The sequence below is a fragment of the Vicugna pacos genome, chromosome 4 (genome assembly GCF_048564905.1).
Source record: "Vicugna pacos chromosome 4, VicPac4, whole genome shotgun sequence".
NCBI classification, from domain to species: Eukaryota; Metazoa; Chordata; class Mammalia; order Artiodactyla; family Camelidae; genus Vicugna; species Vicugna pacos.
The window spans coordinates 43,285,425-43,304,699 of NC_132990.1; the positions used below are offsets into that span (position 1 = coordinate 43,285,425).

Consider the following 19,275-nt stretch of genomic DNA (forward strand, 5'->3'; position numbering starts at 1 on the left):
TTCAAAAACAGTGGGGAAAAAAGACTGAAATGCCTTCAGCTCTGAAACGTCACAGCTCATCTATAATGGCCAAAGAGAGACAGTGCCTATGCAATGGCCACTGAAATAGTGGAAACCGCCCATCTATTATTTCATGGAACAATCATTTGTGAAGGTCAAGCAAGAGCAGTCAGTGTCAGGCACTGAGGGTAGAGGAGAGAGACACTTCAGTAAACACGGTAACAGATACAAAAGAGGTATGTACAAGTGTTAGATGGATGACAGTGACTCAGTATCTTTGGGTGCTGAGCAAGACCTTCCGAGGCTGTGATGCATGAATTGGGTCTTGAAGGATATGTAGGAGTTCACCAGACAGAAAAGAAGAAGTGAGGCATGCTTGGCCTCTGTTATCAGTATTCCTGGCAAGTGGCCTGCACTGACTCTCACAACCAGCAGGGTCCTGGAGAGAATGGCTGTTACGCTGCAAACTTCAAGCAGATGTGCATGGCCGGCACTGATTCTCACCCTGCTAGACATTAGAGAGCTACATGCTCCCTAAATCTAAGCTGAAAAGCCCCCAGAGAGATAGGCAGTGCTGAGGCAGGTTGGTCTCAGAGTCAGAAAGATATCTGTAGGGGATGATATTGGACAAGACATTAGGTCCAGGATAAAGTTCTAAAATGTTAACTATAAAGATAGAAAGAACAATAGAGAAACCCCACACGAAGTAAAGGAGGTAAGATGAAATACTAGAGACACACCCAGAGGAACGCACACAAAAGTCAGAAAGGAAAGGGGTAACAACTATCTCAAATACAGAGCAAGGAATTGCTTTGAGTTATTCTGTGAAAATGAATTCAACATGGAGAATCAGGGATGCTCAAGACAGGCGACCTACATCCTCATCAGTAGATCCCTGCAGTTTACGGGGCCTTTCCTGGACTACACTGGAGGAACATGTGGAACACAGCAGCAAAGGGGTGAATCCAAAAAGCCACCAGTCTTATCTTTGGGCTGGGAAGGTTTTCCTGGCTAAGAAAAAGGACAGTGACCGGGACCAAGATGGGAAAGAATAAAGTGGCCCACACACTCGGCCTCCTAGCACAACGGGGTTAAAGGCAGGCCAGCCAGGCTGCTTGGGCCCTGAGCTATAATGTAAAGAGTACTGTGAGGCACCCCGGGAAGAGATCAGAAACACGGGGCCAGCCTGTTTCCACACAGAACTTCTTACGTAACTGGCAGGAACAGATTGGTTCTACTCCCTGAAAGTAAACAAGAGTCTTCTAGAGAAAACAAAGGGGCCCAAAACAAAACACCTCCCTAGGTTTCATTTAGCTAAGGTGACCAAATGTCCCTGCTTGACCAGAAGATTCCCAGTTTGGGCCAGCTATTTCACCGTAATCAGTAATGGCAACCCTTCCTTCGCAAAATGTCCTGGCCGGAACGATACATTACACAGTCACCGTCTATCGAGTCTACATAACAAATTACTAACAAAAAGCCTGAAATGTATACCTTTTGGTAGAAAATGTTATTTTAGGATAATCAAACAGCACCAGTGAAGGAGAAAACCTCCTACTTCACAGAAGAATGCCATTGTAGACCGACTGACAAAAGCAGAAAATCATTTGTTTACAAACCCGATGGAATTGTTAAACTAGTCAGGAATTACCGACTGGAATTAAAACCATCAGGTGAAGAACTGATGGGGAACTGGAGATTATGCAATGACGAAGTAACACCACACAGAGTGCTTTTGGTGGCAGAAGGAAAAAAAGAAATGTACCTTTATAACAGAGGCTGTCAGTGCCCTAATACAGTGAACCTTAACTTCACCAATGATGGGTAAACCAGGGTACCACATCACTTAAAGTGCATTCTACTCACAGTGTTTCCCTGGAATCTAATCAAGTCTGGAAATGTAACTTGCAGTTTATAGAAAATCCAAGAGACACAGGAAAAAGTTTAATCATGTTATGAGGCCCAATCCAGGCCAGTCTTTTCAACATGCCAGTGAAAGGCAAAAGAGGACTCTACTAGATTAAAAGAGACTTAAGGGACGTAAGAATCAAATGCACTGTGTGGTCCTAAAATCGACCAGCTCGAAAGGACACTGTGGAAGAACTGGGGAAATCTGAATATGAACTGGGTATAGAAAGAGAAGAAGAATCGATGATTAATTGTAGGTGTACTATGGTATCATGGTGCAAGAAAATGTTCTATTTTTTGTAAAGAAATGCATACTGAAAGGTGGGCATAAGGACATGTTGTAATTTATTTTATTAATTCTACACAAAGATATGGTTAAAAAAGAAACAGGTATACGTGTGTACACACATACACCCACTTGTACAAATAAAAGATCAATTTCTCCCTGACCCCATTGGGAGAAAGTAGAACTGTGTAAAGAATAATCATCTGAACGGGTTCAGATCAGCCTGTCCCAGGTGCCCCCACATCTTTAGTCCTAACATGGGGGATGGGCCCAAAGACCAGGCATGTTTTTATGGTAGATGCAGCCTGTGTGACAGAATCCTAAGACGGTGGCCTTCCCAGAATCACAGTGCTCACAGGGGCTGGAGTTACTGTCCTGCGTAGCTCTTTGCCCTAAAGCAACTCATGGGCACCTGTCCAGGAATCCACAAATCTAAACTGAGGGAACGTCACCATTGACGTGGTAGTTTGGTCTCAAGAACACAACCCCAGTAGCTGACACGGGGGTCCTCAGGGCCAACAGCACCCTCTCAGAGGGTCAATCCCGGGGGCAGGAGGCAAACCATTTCCTAACAGGGAGCCTGAACCCTGGTGAGCACATTAATTATTGGACACTGGGGCCCTGATGCCCCAAGAGAAAGACCTCTCTGTAGGGAGAACAGATACAGGTGACAGGTGAGGAGCGGGAGAGACAGGATTTACGATAAAAGTAAAAAGACAGGGGTTAGACATGAGGAGAGGTGGGGGACTTATGGGGAAATACAACTTCATAAGGGAGGATGTGTTCACTAGGAAGGGCCAGGAGAGGCACCACAGCCACAGAGTGAGGAGTGAAGAGGAGTGAGAGGAGACGCGGGCAGAGGGGAAGCCAGCAAACAGGAGAAGACGTGATGAGCAGGAACAGGAAGGGGGTGGGGGAGACAGCAGCCACGTGGGGAGACGGATGGGATCTGAAATGGCAAAGGAAGCAGAAGGACAGAGGGGGCAGGCAGCAGCAGAAAGACAGCTGGTCAGAGGTTGAGGGGGCAGAGTTTGGAACAAGTAAGAGCTGAAGGCATCTTTTTCACTGCTGTACTGACTGAAACTTACATAGTAGGAACTCAGGATGGAGGGAGGGAAGAGGGATAGGCAGGCAGGCAGACTCAGAAGGGGAAGCCTGAGGCCAGGCAGTGAGGAAGGGTACGGGAAGGTGGGGAGAAGGACCAAGGAGGTAAGGAATGAGTAAGCACATGTTCCAGAGGCACACAGGGGCTTGACATGAGCTTCAATATGACAGACCGGTGCTCACCAGCGTTCCGCGTCACACCATTATGTAATTCAAATTTACCTTTGGAATACAAAAACTGTTCTGACCAACCAACATTTCTGCAGCCAACCTGAATCATAACTGATCTTATACAAATGCCTAGCATGAGGGTAAGGGCATGATCCACTTTATTGCAAAAACAGAGCTGAGCGAGCAGCTCTTCGATCTTCTCTGCACTGCTGAGTGATGCCAATCAGCCTATAGGGCTCCTTATCGTCCCCACGGTCCTGCTGTCATCCAGAGGGTCATTTCATCATACAGACTGGCCTAAGGCTGAATATCTTCCATCCATTCTTCTGTCTGCCCAGAACCAATACAAGAGGCAAATGCTGGGTTAACATAATTAATGTAGACAGAAATCTGGCTAAATACTACCAAAAAAAAAAAATCAACTTTTCAGGCACTTGATTATCTACATTGCTGACCACATTGATTACATTAATCCTATGATGGCCAACTCTTTCTTTCTGCTGGGCAAGATTTAATCTAGAGAACTAATAAATCTCTCCAGGAAGCAAATCTCTCCCAGGACACATGATTTTGATTGACAGCTCACAAACAATTTTGGAATGCATGCAAAAAGACTCACACGCAATTTTCATACAAAGGCAAACCTATCCATCAACGTAACAGTGGCTCCCAGAAAGCAGTCAAGGTCCTATGTCTGGAAACCAGAAAGTAGGAAGTCTGATTTTCGAGAAGCCATAATCAGCCGTATTTGTTTGTGGTTCTCAATGCGTGGAGGTGTTTTCCAGCATATGAATAAGATCAGAAATTTGCATTAAAAATTGTTATTACAGGATTTCAAATCACAATGAAGTCTGTGTTTGAGAATCGCTGGTTTGCAATTTGGGGGAAGAGACAGGTTAGTGAATGCAGATTCCTAGAATCTTCAGTTTGTTTTTCAAACAGGAAACAGTAAAAGAAATATGCTCCCCGACTCATGATGTCAGTCCCTTATGATACAGTCTAAACTTAGGAGAGTGGCACAAGCTTAATATCTATGCTTCCTACCTGCGCAGTTAGAATCAGACATGCTATACAAATGACAGAATGCAGAAGTCACCACTGCAGGGCACCTGCACGGGAAAGTAAAGAGAAAGATCCAAAGGGCCCCCCGACGAATACTCACTATTTGGTAGAGTCAGATAACTGGTATTCTCGTCGTCTGTCATAGCATTCCTGGATTCCAGGATCGTTCCATAAACTCTTTATTGCATCTACATATGGATTCTCAAAAGCAGACACCTTCTCCACATCTACTTCTCGAACTAACTGTGCATGAGCCTGTTTAAAGAAAAAAAAAAGCAGTTTTAATCTTCTTTCTATCCCTGAAAATTGCCTTTGGTTTGTGCACCACATTGTGCACAATGGAGATCTTTCCTCCTACACTGGTTTTCAAACTGGCTTATAATAAAGTAATGCTTCTTTTTTCCCTCCTTAGATAAAACCCAGTCCCAAATCTCTCCCTCTAGCGTAAACCTTAAGGCTACGTAAAGGTGATTAAAGGAAAGCAGAACGTTCAGCAAGCTGTCATGGCGCATATAATGACTGTCTTCAGGTGATATCACAATCCTAAAACAAGAAATATTATTAAAGGGAAAGAAGACAGGGATACTCACCCTCTCTTCGTTCACAGTTTATTATAATCAAACACATAATATACTCAGTCCACGAGTGTTACGTCTTAGCAGAAGTTCAGTCAGACTCAACTAATCAGGATTAGCTTCTATGGTTTGCTTTGGGCATAGAATGTAAAACCACCAGAACAGTTAATCAGAATGATTTGATCTGAACAACAGTCACTATTCTCCCTCCCACACAGTCGAATTTCCAGTATTTATTTTATAGCTGCCTTAACATCAAATTGAGGAGCCTAGTCAATTTTTTAAAAAGGAAGAAGGACACTGTTCTTCTCATTATACAACATTTAGCAGGAAAGAGGTAAAAACATGTCTGAAAAATCTTCGACAAGATTGAAATCAAAAGGTTGTATGGTCAACCCTCAAATTAACCAGAATATACCACTGCCTAACTATCCCAATCAAAATAGGTTTCATGGGTATAGTACATATGTACATTACACATATATAAAAATACACAAGTCAACAAAATGTAATAATGAATTACCTTGGAAACTGGAGGCAGATGGCTAATAATTTATTAAAACAGTCTTGGTTTTGTACAGAAATACAAACTTCTGAACTAGGTTAGCGAATGGCTATCATAATTACATGATGACCTAATTATTCCTTAAATAGTTTTAAGCAGATAGAATTTTAATAAATTTAATCCATGTTAGGTCTGTGTTGTTCCAGTCTTTATCTTCCTTCTCATCCCATAAGAGGGAAGGGCCTCAAGTCATTAGACTAATCTTGACTTAAATAAGGTTTTACGAAGTCCAACATGCCAGGACTAAAGAAACCACCTAGAATTCTGGATAGTTCTGCCCTGACCCTGAGAGTCAGATCTAGTAACCGAGAAGCGTGAGCTCCGCCCTGGACAGTTGCTTTCTGTACCTAGTCCCTATCCAGGCAACCTGTCTTACGTCCCCACCAATCTTACCAGCCTGAAGTCCTGTGCCTGAGTCTCACTCCAGGGCGCCTACCTCAATCAAGTTCCCAGGAGACTGAGACTTACCCTTGGAAAACAGTATCACTGGCTCCCCAGTGAATCCCCAACACTGTGCTCTGCGCGGCTCTGAAGCACCTGTTGCTCTGAGCCGATACCAAAGAGTGTGCTCACTGGGCTCACCCGCTCTGCTTTCTGCCGGCTGAACCGGGCCTCCTCCAAGTACAAAATGCTGGGTCTGGACCTCGTCCCCCCTGCCCGGCAGGCACGCCTCATACCTTCACAGGGATGCCTAACGTCACATTTCAACCCCTGCCTTTCTGCCCCTGATCAATGAATATGAACAAAAAGTCAGTCTTCACAGATAGCGCCTGAATCAAGGTTTGAACAGAAGGCGTCCAACATATCCAATGATCCCTTGAAATGACTTTGCAGGGTATCCCTCAGCTACATCCTTGAGTTAATAATGCTGTCTTGAATGCTCACTGTCTTAACTGAATTATAAAAAGCAAATACTGAAATAGTTACCTAATGTTCTTAGTATTTTTCTGTACTAGTTTTAATCAAACTTAATACTGCAAAACAGAAATAAATGTTTCATAGCAAAAAAAAAAAGTTTCAAGTTTCAACCCCTGCCTTTCTGCCCTTGCTCAATGAATATGAACAAGTTCTAACCCTTTGTGTCCTGAGATGTGACAATGATCACCCTTGGTATAATCTTAAATTACAGTCCCCATGGTTGCCTAGGAATCTGATAAAAATGCAAACCCTCCAATCCTACTGCAAATCTTTTGCCTCAGAAACTCTGGAAATGAAGCTCAGCCATCTCTGTTTGAGGTGCCCTCTGGATGATTCTGATACATGCAAAAGTTTGAGAAGCACTGCAAATTATCAAGCATCGCATAGATGCTAGTTGTTGTGATCGTAATTAATTGGCTGGCTGGCCATAAAATTGCTCTCGGAAACTGAAGAGAAGAGGACCACAAAGGCAACAGCAACTCCAAAGTAGGGTGCATTTTAAGGGCCAGGAAGACACAGAAATGAGTAAAACAGGCCAGATATAAGCAATAGGGAGTGATGGGGACTGCGGCACATTGAGAAACACACGCCCTAATTAGACAGAACAGCTGCTATTTAGCTCCAACTAATTGTTGCTGTTGGGATACAGGCCCAGTGTTGCCAGATTTTCTGACTTATCAAGGGAAGCCAAAAGTCTAGATTTTTTTTTCTATAAAATATTTCTATTTTTAAATCTTGGCAACCCTATAAGAGATAAAGTATTATCTGTGCCTGAGTGGGGTCAGCTGCCACTCATCTGCCTCTCCATTTACTTCCTTAAGAAGATTGACCAAATAACACTGTGTTCTACACACAGCCTGGAACGCTGTACTGGCCACTTAGCACATGCGGATGATTAAGTAATTCTGCAGCACTTTTCTACAATAACATTAGACAAACTATTATACCCTTCTTAGGGAGAAATGGTTGAGACTTCTCTTTGTATCGGGTAAAAGCTACATGGTGACATAGGTTAGTGTAAGTAGTATTTAAAAAATGAATTTGACACTCACTACACTCAGCCAGCCATGTCAGTTGGAAGGAGTTCTATTTTTGTTTCTGGAGAAGGTAACTTATGCCAGAGAAAACAGCTTCAACATAGCAGACGCTTTTCACTGTTACGGTTAAATGTGTGTTGGACCCGTGAGATACTAGGAAATAACAGCAATAAAAGAATCAGATGCAGTTCCCACGGGAGGGTAGGGGGACAGTCCATACAGATGGCAACCAAACAAAGCGCAGGACTATGTGCTCCAAAAGTAGAAACAAGAGGGCATATCTGCATTGCCGTCCTTAAATTTCAGTTGACTCTAAGGGCATTTAAACAGGTAAATGTTCTCAACACTTGTATAGGGCATTTAAATAGACAGTGTTCTCAATGGTTGTGTAACTGAAAATCCCGCTCCTGTAAAATGAGATTACTGTCTATTGTTGGAGAAGTCCTCTAATTTCCTATCTTGGTCTATCTCTGCTTTTTCGTACTTCTGGCACGCCTTCTCTATTCCCTTCTGTACCTTCTCTAGCTTTTGTTCGGGGGCCGTATCATATGCCATCTCCTACAGGAAGGTGTTCCTGATGTTCCTCCTCTCCCCCAAAAGGCGATCTTCGCACCTTTCGAACCACAGGACTTCTATGTTTTGCTTAATGTTAATAGTTACATCTTAATTTCTTCTTCTAAACTACACATTGAGGGGAGGGGTGGTAGCTTACTGACTCTAATTTCTTTTCGGGCCCAGCACAGAGTGAGCAGACAACACATACTTGTCTAATTTAACTGCATTTAAAAGGTGCATATAAACACAATGCCAAGTCCTACAAGTCAAAGTCGGTTTCTCAAGGAAATCTTCCATCACCTGCTTTCACGGAACCACATAATCCTTGACAGTATTTATCTCAGTAGCTTGAGTGCATCTATTTGTGTGATATCTGTTAGTATCTTCCTCCTGATCACAGTATTATGTTCCAAGACAGGCAGAGCATTGCAGTATCAGGGCCTATCAGAGTGCTACTGACGCTCAATAAATATTTGTTGGATGAAGGCTACAAGGAAGGAAAAGTGGGAATTACATTAAACTGGAAATCAGGACATCTAATTTCTAGTCCTGGCTTCGCCTCTAACACCTAGCCACAATAACCCTTAGGAGAAACTACTTTACCTCTTTAGAACTTCATTTTCCTGGTCTGTAAGATTATGCCATTGGAACAAACCATCTCCCGAAGGTTTCATCTAGCCATAAACCGTAGGACTGTAAAGAAATACATCTACAATCCATGGAGCATGAAGGAGTTATAACACCGTCCCTCTGGGAGCACACAATATATCATATATTGAAACATGACCTCACTATTTCAAACAGTGCCTGACAACACAGGGCAGAACATGGTTAAGCCTGTACGTGAGCAATGCTACATGGGGGCTGAGCGAGTACAACGCGGTATAGAAGGAGAGGTCAAAGGAGATGTCAGAGGACAGGATTTATCTGGCAAGTGGAGGTGAACATGTGTGACTCTTCCCAGGAGGAGGAACAGATGAACAAAGGCTCAGGAGACAAAATAACACTGCATTCTCTCTTAACTGTGAAAAGAGAAAAGACATCTAGTGAGGAAGTTTCACGCTGACCTTTAATTCAAATTAACCTCCGCAGTGAAAGCTATAATATTAACCTCAGCTATGAACCTTAACTCAGAAGTCCACCTCCACCATCTGTGAAAATATACTGACCTCAAGAAGCATACAGATCACCACTTTGCCTTTATCCAGGTCAGAATTCCGAAGTCACTTTTATTGCCTCCTAAGCTTTGTTGTCTAATTCCATCCTTGCTGTTTTGTAAAATGACATTCAAATATAATCATCTGTAATTTGCATTTATGTAAGTGCTTCCATCTGAAGTTTTCTAATTTAAAAAGGTGACAGCATTTTACAAAATACACATAGAATTTTAAAACTGCCTTTAAAAATATCCTCAATGGAAGTGCAATCCTCTTATTTTTTTTTTGGTAAAAAATATTCTGTATGTACAAAGAGTATTTTTGAGGATGTTAGAGTAGGAAGATAAATTAGACTCTTTTCTATTTGTCCAAACGTCAACTGACAAGTGGTAAAAATCACAAGTAATTATGCAAAATTAAACAATTACTAATGAAAAGGACTACAATGAAAAGGAAAGAAGTCATTTCTAATAATATAAACAACAATTATAACTGACTACCCTTTTTATTTTGAACACTGTACACAGAAGAACAAAACAGGCATGAGTTAATTAACCATATAGACAAAATGGAAAATACAATTCTATTTCATCTTAAGTTACAGCTGAACACACTGGATGGAAATACTTAATACTGAATGCTAGCTTTCAGAATTCTTAGCAAACTGGTGGCAAACCTTAGAGGGAACATTGTGAGAACTAAGTAGCTACTCTTAGGAACTCTGGCAGAATTCTAGGGAAAGACCACATGGAAACCGCAGGATGTGCCAATGTGGTAACGTCTTGTTTTTGTGATTCGGTGGTCATAAAATTCAGGTAAATCTTCGATGTGTTGATATTTCCATGGTTGCTTCAGCAAAGGGAAGGAAGAACTGAATTCCCACCACAGCAAGCCTTACCCTGCCCACAGAAGGCCAAGTCTTCAGAGGAAATAAAAAAGATCTTATAGTCACTTTGGAAGGATTTTCAAAAACTCATTAACAGCTTGGGGTGGCTTTAGGCTGGAATGTCACACCTATTCCGGTTCCTACACTCCAGAAGTAGAAAACCAAATGGTAATTTCCACATTTGTTGAAGCTCTTAGACACAAATATTCAGCTCATTAGGGCCGCTCAGTTTGCAGGGATGCCCAGCACACACAGAGGACCTCTGAATTAGAAAGGGTCTGAACTGCTGAGTCTGTTTTAATCCTGAACTGAAGTTCACATCTTCTCACTCTCTCTCTCTCTTTTTGGTGCTTATTTCCATTTCAGCATTCAAGTCTAAATTATGGCTGGAAAAAAAATCCCAGACTTTTTCTGTTTTCTTCTCAAAAGAAATACAGAGTAGAATGATGGACCCTGGGATCAGATCGCTGTGCTGTAATCCCACCACCACCCCAGTATTAGCTGGGCATGACCTTGGGCAAGCTACTTAACATCTCTAAACCTCTGTTTGCTAATCTGTTAAATGGGGGTAACAACAGCACTTATTTTAGATGGTTAAATGACAGAATGGATATAAAACACTTAAAGGCAGAGCCTAACACCCAAAGCTGCTACTTGTTTAAAAAGCAAAAGAAAAGAAAAATAGCACAGAAAAATGTAGAACGCAGTGAACATAATTACTAGATTTTGTGACCTTGGGCAAATCATTCACCTTTATTTACTCAAATGTGAAACAACATTCTGGAGATCACCCTGGATGATGGATCTCAATGAGTCCTCAAATTTGCAAACACCCGTTAAAATTTCCTACAGAAAACCTGGACAAGAACTATCATTTCTTAGACTCCTTCACCTTCTCTGACTGCATCACAACTTGAACAGCTGACCTTCATTAAGGAGCATTATACACAGAGTGACAGTTGTTGCTGCATTTTTTTTAAATGGGCATTACTGCATAAATGACAAAGAATGGCAAAGTCACACTGAGCTGCTGTCAGCTGGGTGCATGTAGTGAGTGACTCATTTCCACAGAACAGCCTCTCCACACTTATGATTCAACTCATGGCTCAGCAAAATTACAAATTACTCCATGACACTGCCTTCTGAAAAATCCCTGATGGAGATTACAAATCCTGTGTGTGGATCCTTCGGGGCCAGGGATCTACTGATTCTCCTTTGCTGAACACCCATGTCCCTCTTGACCCCTTGGATAAAATATCATAGTATTTGCATATAACCTACGCACATCCTCCCATATACTTTAAACCATCTCTAGATTACTTATAATACCTAATACAGTATAAAAACTACGTAAATAGTTGCCAGGGTAAAGCAAATTCAAGTTTTGCTTTGGAGAACTTTCTGGAGCTCTCCCCCAATATTTTCCATTGTCAGTTGGTTGTATCTGCTGATATGGAGGGTCAAATGGAATGAATCTCCTAATAGCAAAGAGGAAGACTCTGAGCAATAGCTTGGGATCAAATCAGGCATCAATCACAACTGTCAATTCCAGCCCTGCGCCTTTAGGCTGGCCTCTCAACCTTTCTGAACCTCTGCTTCCTCACCTGTGAAATGGAGGAAATGGTTCATTTTATTTAGCCTGTTAGGAAAATTGTAACAGTTGTTAGTAAAATACCTAAAACAAGTATTATAATTACTGTGAAATCTTGTGGTATCTCAAAATTACCATTAACAAATATTAATTATTTCAACAAATACTTATCTACCATGTGTCAGAGCAATACACTAGACACTGATAAAGCAGAGAAGTTGTGTTAAATAAAATGTTCCAGATTGCAAAATATTAGATAAGTTTATTAAACTGTCATTATTGTATTTAAGGTTTTACAAATGGATTTATTTTCATTATTAAATTTGCTCTTCTACAGTTAAAAGAGTTTTATTTTTAATCTCTATTATGGCATTCACCAAGGCAATCAATGACTATAAGGCATACTGCCTTTCCCAAAAACATTTGCTGGAAATGAGTTTCCCTTTTTGGTTTTGCTTCTCTATAAGTTCTATTTGCTTTCAACATGTTGCGGTTCCTTCTTCGATAGAGAAAATACTCCTTCTTTATTATTTAAATGTTCTTTTTCTTTTAAAGAACTCCATCTCTTTCTTGGCTGTACCACTATAAATTTCATGTAAACATCCTTCTACTGAGTCCTTTGCTGATCATTTTCCTTTTCGTGTCTGTCGGCCAGGTCATAACGATCAGTATCAATGACACTGCAGGTCAGAGTGGGATGCGTCATGGCACGACACACACCAAGCAGTTCCAAAGAGTGTGTTAAGTTTCAAAATATTCTCTGAAAGCATTAGGACTATTGGGATTTTAATGGCTGTTTACCTGAAAAATGGATCCCAGAACTAAAGTCAGGTAACTGTAGAGAATGATGTTTATAAAAAGTTACATAGATGGTCTGTTTTGCAGAACTCAGAACCTTTAATAAGACAACGGTGCTAGGAATCCACGAGCGCAGGGTCAGGTGGAGACACTACTGTATTTTCCAAACTGGTGACCAAGGCAGCACTTCTCCCCAGATAAGCTGATAAGACTGGTGTTCTCATGAGTCACACTTTGAAAAGCACTGACTAGAGATTGAGACTCCCAACAACCCAAGTAGGGACTGTTTTTACGCAAGCAAAACAACTAACTGACTGATTCGCCCCCACTCTGGCATAATAGGCTAATGCCTCCTTTATAGATTCACATCATCTTCATTTCTGAGTCCACATTTTGCATGTGGTTCATTTCCTGATATTATGTCTCAGAAAAAAACATAATCATTTTAGCCCTTTGCAATGTCTGTGCTCCTACAATCTTATTAACCAGAGGAGTGTGCTGCTGCTGGTTTGGAATTTTATTTTGTCTGACAACAGGAAAAACAGATCAAGAAGACTCCCCTGCTCAGCCTGGTAGACTTTCAAACATGGAAAAAAAAAAAGGAAGGATGGAAGAGAAGGAGGGAGGGAGAGAGAGAAAGAAAAGAAAAAAAGAAAGGAAAAGAAAAGAAAGAAAAAAAAAAAAACAAGTTCCTTACGGAAGGGAGGCCCAGATGCACCCAGGAAGGTCGGGGTGTTACAGAGCCCTTTTGGGACATCCACTGGGAAACCTGACTGCTGCAGCTGAACACACTGTGTTCAGGAGAACCGAACGTGAAAGGTTCACAATCTCAGAACTTTGCAGAAGAAAATGAGCTTCTTAAAACACACGTTTAAGTATCTCTTTAACTCAGAGAGCAAGGGACACTTCCAATAGTAATAATGTAAAAAGAATCAACAGCAATAATGCCTACTTGTCCTATGAAGAAGAGTAATGAGACATCTAGAATCTGAGCAGGAAGAAGGGACGGGAAGGAAGAAAGCCCACATCTCACTAGGTATTTGGGAGGAGGTAAATAGTAAGTTATATAATTTGTCACTTTGAGGAAGGACCCAAATTTCAGAAAGATTATGGATAAGAATCAATTATAAAAGGTTACCTGGACCAGTGTTGAGAAATTGGTAACTTTCTAGTGCGGGTATGACATAGTTTATAGTCTACATATGACACTTTTGAGTATGAAAAGAACTATTCAAGACAGTTAATGCTATATATATCTTTGAAATATTATTTATTGACCAACACACAACAGTTTTATTATACTGGTATTATTAAAATGTTTCTAAACATAAAATTCTTCCTAAAAAATAAAACTTTCATATATCTATATAAAGAAAATAAAAGAGCAGGATCTTTCTTGATATGTCCATGCATTTTAGTTATGTTCTTATCCATATCTGTTTCTAATATCATATCCCTGACATTGTTCAGAAGACTGTATTTTTTTCAGTATGCACATATTATATATTTCACTATTTCATAAAATTGCCTGCAATATTCCTCAAAATTGCATTAGCTATTTTAGGTTAATAAATGTGAAACTTAACATTTTCAATTGGGTCCTTCTTTATAGACCTTAATATTTTTAACTGAAAAATATTCTCTCTTTCAGGGGCTAAAATACCTGGTAAGCCCAAAACAAATTCTGCTAAATGAAAGATATTATTATTTTTTCAAATGCAAATTTGTAAATATTTCAGCTCAAATATTTTCATAGGAACTATCTCATTTATCAGTTCTTAATATTATTCTTTCACAGATACTTTTAGGAGACAAAATTCAAGATTGGTAGATTATCAAGCTTGTCTGAACACAATTATGATTTATGTGTGAGTCACAACTAATTGCAAGAACATTTCTGCTCCATAGGCTTCTTAATTTAATAAATGTTTTACCATGTTACTGTGCACTATCAAGCACTACATATCATTACCACAAAATATTTTTATTTTCAACATTTTTAAAGAAGTAAAAACATTTACTACAGTATTCAGAATGATAGATATATTTCACTTTATTAAAATGAACTATCAAAAGCTTCACGTTGATTCCATGATATAAAAGAGGGGAAAGCTAAACCATCACTTGTTTGCGAAGATTTCCTTCTGCTAAGGGAGTTAACAGATTAATAGCTATTATTTCTTTCTTTTTTTTTGTACCTGCAGAAGAAAAATTGGAATACAAAATGAACTAAATTAACTTGGAATGGAAGTCACTTGATCTAAGTGAAAAGTCATGCTTCAAAAGTAATATAAAATTGTAATTTCTGCAGCTACCCTTGCTGAAATGTCATCTTTGGGCACAATCTTCTGAAGGTAATAGCTAACTTTTGAAGTAGATGCTGATACTTCTTCAGCAGATCTGTGTCTTTTCAATTTTGTATGGTTGATGATAAAACCTTGGCTACAATGACAGATGCTAAATATCCACAAGCAGTTTTGTACAAGTTATACATTACCATTCACTTTCTTAAGAAACAAAAATTTAGTATTTTTTTTTGTTAAATATACATCTGCAGAGTTTTTTTTTTTTAAGCTTATTGTGGCCGAAAGAATTTACTCCAAAATAAAACCATTATCAAACAATAAAACAGTAATAAATTTAGACCAAACAATAGATGATAAAACCATTGAAACAAAAGCTTGCAGACCATCATGGCAAGACTGCTGAACCTTGATTTTCTACATACATTTCCCAAATACCCAACAACCTTCCACTGACCTTGCCTGTTGAAGATCTGATGTGTTAGTGGACCTCACAGCTTACAGACCAGAGCACAGCAAGACTGGCTAATAACAAATGGGTGATAAAGGCAGCAGCAACATATCCTTGTCTGTCACCCTAGACACTGGAAGGAGTTGGCTGTCCCTAGTAGCTCCTGTCCACGTTTATTCCACATTAGCAGTGAGGGCCCACATGCTGTCTTTGAAAGAGAGGTGCAGTTACACTGCATCTGGGAAGGATTCGGAAGAGTTGGAATATCTTTCTGACTTAACCAAGTGCTAAAGTGAGAAATCTGTTCAACTGCATGGGCAGGATTTGGAAATACAGAGTGAAAGTCTACCAAATCCATCCTGGCTTATTTTAATGCCGCTATTAACAAGAATGCTTCATTGAAAAATAAGTAACTGGAACAAACACTAAACTGGTGGGATGCTGGGCCAAGAGGTGTAAACCACAAGTGTCTCAGGAACACTAGGACTCGGGGTCAACCTCTGTCTGGAGAAGACCTGGGCTGGGGAAACAAGGGACTAGTGAGCTGATGGTTTGTGGACCTGCTTGGTCTAGTACAAACAATCTTTTTAAAGCGGACAACCTCTAGAATTGATAACAAGACAAGAGGCCATAGCAAGTAAGCTCCTATCTGCCCCTCACTAACGTCAGTAATCATGGGACAGAGCATAATTCCCTATGGAAGTGAAGAATATTCTATGTCCTGTAATGCCAAAACTACCTACCTACCTACATACCTACCTAATGAACTAAGTTATGTTAAAGAATAGAAACTGACCAGATTCATATTACCTGCCTGGCCCTGAAGAAATCTGATTTTGCACCCCACCCTCCACTCTCAACCCCCTGCAGAGTTTGGCTAATTCTTGCATTCTTTTGTGTGACAATGAGGCTTATATACTCCGCATAAGAGGAACTGAGAATTACACTGAATCTGACTCCCACCGGCAGGCATTTTCTCAGCTCCTGGTCAGGATCCCCTGAAAAATGTGCACCTGTGATTTCCAGCATTTTCCCCTCACCATCCCCTTAAATTACGTCCTAGAGCTGTGGTTACACTGAACTGTGAATACTTGTGTTGTGAGTTCCAAACCACCCCAGTCTAACCAAAGGGGGCAGGGCATGTGTTAGAGAGCAAACAATACCACACGGTTTGGGTTGTTAAGGGTGGTCGTGATTATCACAAGGTGCAGAGCACAGTGAGTTACTACGGGCTTGTGGTTTTGGAGTCAAATGCTGAGTTTCACCCATGCTCCTATTTACTTGCTTTGGGGCTTCTCTAGGCTTCAATTTTCTTGCCCTAAATTGAGATAATGATACCTTCAGCATAGCACTGTCGTAAAGCTTAAATGTAATACTATACATGAAACAGCACAGTAACAAACACACACTAAAGGTTCAGTATAGAGCAGCAGCCTTTAGTATGTATTTCAGATACGATCCAAGGGGAATTATGGTGAAATATCCTCAACACAGCCCTTTTCTTACGTTCAGTGAGCCAACCCACTGAGGGGTTTCAACTTTGGGGAATATAAAATATAAAATTTCTATATACCAACATGTTAAATAGCGCTAACAGTGTGATACGTCAAGGAAATGCTATTTTAAACTCTTGTTTAAATTATGGGTTATACATTTTTTATACAGAAATTACAGTGACCACTGGTGATTATTTTACAGTTAAAGTTGTTTTTCCAAAGAGCAGTATGTTGACTTTATTAACATACAATATTTTTTCTCCATAGGTAAACCTAAATCTTATTATACTGTATTCACCTCAATGTTGAGTTTTCAAAACATGCCAAGATCATAACTTGACTAAAACCTTTTCTAAGGCACCCAAATAGATGTGCATGAAGATTTCACCAGATATTGTATCTCCAGACACGCTCTTCCCCTTAAATTCTGATGAGATTTCCACGGAAAGCTGAGAGGCGACGTGGCATGGGTCATGAAATTAAACTAAACCAAATCCATCTTTGTATAACTCCAGAGGACTGAGCATTTCCATTGCTTTTTCAGGAAGTAAAAATGCATATTGCCTCTTTTATGTGTTCTCAGCTACGTATCTATTTTTGAAAAGCTTTCATGTAATTTCTAAATTTAGCTCCTACTTCCTTTTTACTGTGCTGTCTGAGCTACAATCCAACTCTGATAACATTCTGATCTTCACTCCAAGGAACCTCTATAGAAGCCGAACACTCAGGAGGAGGATAACCTGTCGTTAACCTCTTCTGTGCTTGCCGAGGGCAGCACAAGACGACCACTTTCTTCCCTTCTGCAGTTCCCCAGGGCACCAGCTACCTACTTTTTAAAATTCCCTTCCCCTGGTGGCAGGAAACATCACCCTTTCCAGAGCCTCAGTATCTTTTATCAAAACAATCTCTTGCTAGGAAAATGAGCTAAAGGAAGAAACTCCTCTCTCTTAACCTAAGGCAGAAGACAGAGGGGGAGAGAAAACAGAAAGAAAGAACAGTAGAGAAAGAGCTGGTGTGCTGGAATGAGGTTAAAAACAACGGTGTACATATGGATAGGAATTTCAGAATAGTTTACCTGGATGAGCTATCATTCTATGAAAATGTTACTTTCTTTTTATTTTCTGTTCATTAGGATCAGGTTTAATAAGGACGAGTTATACAGAGACTTAAAAATGTGGTATGAGGAGAAAATGTCAAGTGATACAGTCATTGCCCATTATCTGCGGGGAGACTGGTTCCAGGAGCCCCTTGAATACCAGACGCCACGGATGCTCAAGTCGCTGATACAAAACGGTGCAGTACAATGAAGAGAGCTGGCCTTCCATATCCACGGGTTTAGCACCCACGGTTTCTGCACCCGGGGATTTAACTGCGGATAGGGAGGGCCTACTGGATATTTAAAATATTGGGCAGAAACAATCTGAGTGTGCAGCCAGTAAACGCAGCACAGGAGTCTACGTTTCTGGAAGAAATCATTAGTCACAAATAGCAGCAGCCCTTAATTAAAAAGCTAACCCACAGAGCTGGTGAAGGAAGGCTGTGTAGGGGAGACTCAGTCTTCCAAGAATCCTATCCATCCCCCCATTTAAGCCTTTCCTAATTATTATCTTCTTGAGGCATTTATAGTCTTCATAAAACACTTGTTGGGCACCAAGCCACACACCGCCGGCTATGTAAGTGCTCTGTGTTTGTATGCATAGAATTCCCAACAATGCTGTAAGTTACTTCATGTCAGGGACTGTCTAATATTTCTTACATTCTTACATTGTAGTATTTCTTACAATGCTAGGGCCACTCAATAAATATTCTACAATGGAAATAAACTTTCTTCCTCTCTGATCTATTTGTCCAGAAATGCGATCTAGCAAGACTGAGGATAAGAGGAAATAATGACCAGTATCAGACAGAGGAAGCAGTCCTGCCTAGGAAGTTAGCATGTCTGGCAGGGCCTCTGGTTGATCTTGGACTAGTCTCTCTTAACCTGCATAGGTTAAGTATTGACTTCTGTAACTGAGTTGTTGAACTAGAGAGAGGCTGAGGTGCCTTGCCCTTATGATTATACATTCAAATATAAGCTGGGGTGAAATTACAATATTTAACCAATGGTATGGCACGGACACTGGTCAGACAGAACCGAGCAGGGCTCTGGGCTTCCCTTGTCTTGCCTCCCATCAACATTTTAGCTCCCAGACCACGAAAAGGTCAGGAATGTCCCAGGTGCTGGGGTCACTCAAGGATCTTGGAGGCAGTGGCTATATTATAATTTAAAAAAACTTTTAACACCGGTAGAGTGAGTCATGGGTAAGGGCTGAATATCAACTCAAAGTATTATCTTTGAGTCATAAACGTGTTAATACTATTCAAAAGTTATTATCCTTATCTGATGGTGCAGAACTGCTTAGGAGCTGGTAA

The 19,275-nt window shown here is 40.5% G+C and overlaps 1 protein-coding gene across 1 annotated transcript in view; it reads right to left on the reverse strand.

The window, feature by feature from the left end:
- LOC102536841 (guanine nucleotide-binding protein G(q) subunit alpha) overlaps nucleotides 1-19,275 on the reverse strand; it is a 268,471-nt gene that overhangs the window by 70,011 nt on the left and 179,185 nt on the right. Inside the window, exon 3 of the mRNA XM_072959642.1 lies at nucleotides 4,632-4,786. Within this exon, the coding sequence (XP_072815743.1) occupies nucleotides 4,632-4,786 (155 nt within the window). The remainder of the gene's footprint in view (nucleotides 1-4,631; nucleotides 4,787-19,275) is intronic.